The sequence below is a fragment of the Antrostomus carolinensis genome, unplaced genomic scaffold, assembly GCF_000700745.2.
Source record: "Antrostomus carolinensis isolate BGI_N321 unplaced genomic scaffold, ASM70074v2 scaffold42482, whole genome shotgun sequence".
Classification (NCBI taxonomy): Eukaryota; Metazoa; Chordata; class Aves; order Caprimulgiformes; family Caprimulgidae; genus Antrostomus; species Antrostomus carolinensis.
Genome location: NW_010302613.1, coordinates 7,732 through 11,828, shown reverse-complemented (window position 1 = coordinate 11,828; position 4,097 = coordinate 7,732). Strand labels below are relative to the sequence as shown.

Below are 4,097 nucleotides of genomic sequence, written 5' to 3'. Positions count from 1 at the left end.
TCTTCCTCCACCCGGTCAACGAGTGTGGCGTGCAGGTATGGGGTGGTGTGGGGCTGGGCCAGAGCGCAGGGGGCACTTGGCTTCCATAGTGCTGAGTGCTAGGGAAGGACAGCAGCCTTTCCTGACCTCCCTCCTGGCCAAAGGGAACAGGAACCTGCTTGCTGTGCCCACAGCACCCCGAGTAGTCACACAGCACCCCAGGAACACCCTGACTGTCCAAATCCACAACTGCCTTGTACCATGTGCACGGGGATGGTGCCATGTAGGCTGCAGGCCGCTCACAGCCCTGCAGTGTGATGCTTAGGAAACAGGAAAGGCCACAGAAATGTAAAGGAAAGTAGAAGATACCCATGAAACAGGTAAGGCTTAGTCAGGTATGGAGTCTGGATCCAGAGTTAGGTCTTACTCCAACCTTTGCAGAAATTACAGGGAAGGAAGTCAATGTAGAAGTTTGTGGTCTGGTTTTGTTTAGGACTGGGCCCAAGCTGCACAACTGTTGTCTAGTTCTGGACCTAATGCTCCCCCAGGCACCTGGAATTGCTACTTTGGACCAGCTTTCCCCAACATTTGTTATATTATTAACATACAATGCAAAAACTGCTGGAGGACGTAAAAGCTGGAAAGGGCAGTAGCTATTTGTCTTGCTTGAAAACTAAGAGGAGAACGGGCTCACATCTGTAATGTGTCTGAGAGGAGCTTGAAGTTTTAGCCACAGACATGCAGATGGCCTCTCTGCCCCATGCAATTTTCACCTGGGAACAGGGCAGGAGGATTACTGATGCTGTTCATGTGCTCTAGAGAGGTCCTGAGTGTGAACTGCAACATCCAGGCATGGTCTGATGGCTTTGGACAGGAGACTCTGCCAGGCGTCTGTTGGCTAATCAAAGTCCTCTTGTGCCCTACAGAAGTTTGTGAGCACAACGGTGAGGCCAACCCTGCTGCCTTATACGGAGCTGTACCACTGGGATGGCTGTGCCAGCTTCGTCTCCGATTACCTCACCATGGAGCCTCTCAAGTGCCCTATCACACCGGTAAGAAAGGGGCTGCAGTCCCATTACACATGGCCCCAGAACAGAGGTGACAGAAGGGCCTCTCAGCAGGACACGATGTGGAAACTCGAGTTGTATAGGAATTTTATAGAACAGATTCCCCTAGGTGCAGAGCCCAGGGATATGGGCAGTGCCCTCTCTCTCCCCTGCTCTCTGCCTGGTGCATGTTTCACCTTCACAAGACAAGGTGCATCTTTCTCTTTCAAGCCCAGTTGGCTCTATTCCCCAACCACCATCCTGAAATACCGGCGAGGGAACTGCTTTGACTTCAGCGTGCTGCTGTGCTCCATGCTGATCGGGGCCGGGTACGATGCCTACTGCGTGCACGGGTACGCCACGCACAACGTCTGCACCCTGGACGAGACTCTGGAGCTGTGCCCGCTGCTCAGGAAGCCGCAGGAGGGGAGAGCTGTAGTCAGCAGGCAGGGAGGAGCCCAGCGTGCATGCTCAGCCTGTCCGTTTGCAGTGAGCTGCAGAGTTGAGCTGGGGGGAACAGCTTCAGGTCCACACTGGGTTTCAGTCTGTACCAAGCAGGGGCCTCACCAAAGGGATCTTTTAAGTGATTTTCCACAGTTCCTTAAGAGGCCTCTTTGGCTGTACTGAATTCCTGCTCACCAGGTTCAGTACTGCAAACTGCCAGGGGCTGGGAACTGGGAGGAACCTGTCAGCCATCCATTTTCTTCCTTCTCAGTCTCTGCTGGGTTTCATGGCAATGCCCTACTTTTTCAGAGGCAAAAAGAGGTACCAAAAGAGGAGATAAAGAAGCCCAACAAGTACAGACTTAAGCCCCGACCAGATATGCAGAGCAAGTTTGAGCTTAAGCAGGAGGCCAAGAAGAAGGCAGAAGCTGAACCTGCACAAAAGAACAAGGAAAGAGAAGAAGAGAAGGTGAGTTAGCAAGGTCCACCTCAGTGTAAACTCCAGGAGCAAGAGCTGAGACACAGGTAATGGCTGACCAAAGAACGGAGCTCACCACACTCTGCCATGAAGTATGACACAACTCTGATCATGGCCATAAGCACTTGGCCTCTGGGAATACAGTATGTACTGGCACAGGAATATGTGCTGGATATGTACTGCCTCACTCTTCTGAAGAGTGTTAAGGGACTGGAGATCTTGAGAAGCGGGCAGAGGAGAGAATAAGATTGGCATTGGGTTGGACTAAAGTGGCAATAAAGTGGCAATAATTACTGCTCTGTCCTCTGTCCTCCAGGAAGTGGAAAAGCCCGAGCGTGACCCTTTGTATGGCTTACGGGTACACGCGTGGGTTTTGGTTCTGTCTGGGAAGAGGGAGGTTCCCGAGACCTTCTTCATCAACCCCTTCACGGGCAACAGCCACAGCACCACGGAGGAGCACTTCCTCGGGATTGAGAGCGTCTGGAACCACCAGAACTACTGGGTGAACATGCAGGACTGCTGGAAGGGCTGCAAGGTAATGAGCCCTTAAGCAGCCCTGTGCCTGGAAGGGCCAGTTGGGGTGACCTGGGTCCTGGGGAAGTCCAAGATCAGTGGTGATCCCAGTTTCCACTTAGCTGTGTGGGCTCTGGTTGTATTGCTCTAATTGCATAGACTCTGGAACTAGCCCAGGACATACCAGAGCCTGAGCTAGCAAATACGGATCACACCTATTAAACCCCTGCAGTGCTGGAATATCAGCGTTTAAGGCTGGCTGGACACTCATTCTCTCAAACAACAGCTTTGAAGGCCGAGGATGTTTTGAGCCTCTTCAAGCGTGGCTCAAGGCAGGAAAGATCTTGATTAGGCTCTTCCCACACCTCAGCTACTCCTCAACTGATGTAAGTCTGGGAGGTGAGGGTCTGAGTTAGAGCAACTTTTGGCCCATGTGAATGACCTTGGGGCCATGCACGCCTGAAGGAAGGAGGCAGAAGCATTTCCAGCAACTTCCTCTCGTCTGTGGCGCTGTGAGGAAAGGGGTCTGCAGCCCTCTAGGCACAGGGGCAGTCTCTGGGGTCCCACCAGTGGTCTGAAGAGCCCACCTCACTGAGATCCAGGGTCTGTCTAGAGTCCTTTAACTCTCTGACAGCCAGCCAGGTCCAGGGCACCACAGATGTGCAGGAGCAGTGTTCAGTTTAGTGTCAGGCCCTTCAGACTGCCCTGTAATTAAGTGGGTTTCTTTTGTATGGCCTAGGATCTCAGCTTTGACTTGAGTGATGCTCTCCGCTGGCAAGTTATGCTTTCAGGGAGCAACAAGCCTCTTCCGCTACTCCCAGATGCTGAGGAGGAGGAGGACTTATCTGACAGGGACACGGATCATATGGTGAGTGACCCAAGTGATGGCTCTTGTGCAGTGGGGATGCTGGTTCAAACTGGTGTGTTCATAGGCCCACATATGTCCGGCTGCCTGGTGCCCTCTCCAGGTCAGACCACTATTGCTCTAGCCAGGCTTTGGTTGGCACTTTAGATTCCTTCTCTAACCTGAATATCATAGAATCCCAGGCTGGTTTGGTTTGGAAGGGACCTTCAAGCTCATCTAGTTCCAACCCCCCTGCCATCAGCAGGGACACCTTCCACTAGACCAGGTTGCTCAAAGCCTCATCCAACCTGGCCTTAAACACTTCCAGGAACAGGTTCATGTCCTTCTTGTGTTGGGGGCTCCAGAACTGGACACAGTACTCCAGGTGGGGCCTTTCAAGAGCAGAGTACAGGGGGAGAATCCCCTCCCTCCACCTGCTGCCCACGCTGCTCTGGGTGCAGCCCAGGACACGGTTATTGGCCTCTGGGCTGTGAGCGCACGTTGCCGGCTCATGTTCAGCTTCTCATCCACCACCACCCCCAGGTCCTTCTCTTCAGAGCTCAAGCTTGAGTGGGGGTGTGCTAGTGAAGGTGTGAGGATGCAGTAAGGCTCTCCTTCCACGTCAGCTGCAGTGTGCTGCTTGCCTCTGTCCTCAGGCTGTGTGTGACCGACACAGCTCTTGTAACTATGCTGCCGTGTTCCCCAGGACCACAGCCTCACACGAGCTGAGCTTGGATTGCTGCACTGCATTCTCAAGAACCAAAATGCCTCCTGGCACAGTAAGAGAAACTGCC

General features: G+C 53.1%; 1 protein-coding gene across 1 annotated transcript in view; it reads left to right on the top strand.

The window, feature by feature from the left end:
* Nucleotides 1–4,097, top strand: part of DRC7 (dynein regulatory complex subunit 7) — a gene marked incomplete at both ends in the record, with an annotated part of 11,639 nt that overhangs the window by 167 nt on the left and 7,375 nt on the right. The window contains 6 exons of the mRNA XM_010163838.1: nucleotides 1–35; nucleotides 906–1,031; nucleotides 1,257–1,460; nucleotides 1,791–1,937; nucleotides 2,263–2,481; nucleotides 3,199–3,357. The exon at nucleotides 1–35 is cut by the window's left edge and continues 167 nt beyond it. Of these exons, the coding sequence (XP_010162140.1) occupies nucleotides 1–35; nucleotides 906–1,031; nucleotides 1,257–1,460; nucleotides 1,791–1,937; nucleotides 2,263–2,481; nucleotides 3,199–3,357 (890 nt within the window). The remainder of the gene's footprint in view (nucleotides 36–905; nucleotides 1,032–1,256; nucleotides 1,461–1,790; nucleotides 1,938–2,262; nucleotides 2,482–3,198; nucleotides 3,358–4,097) is intronic.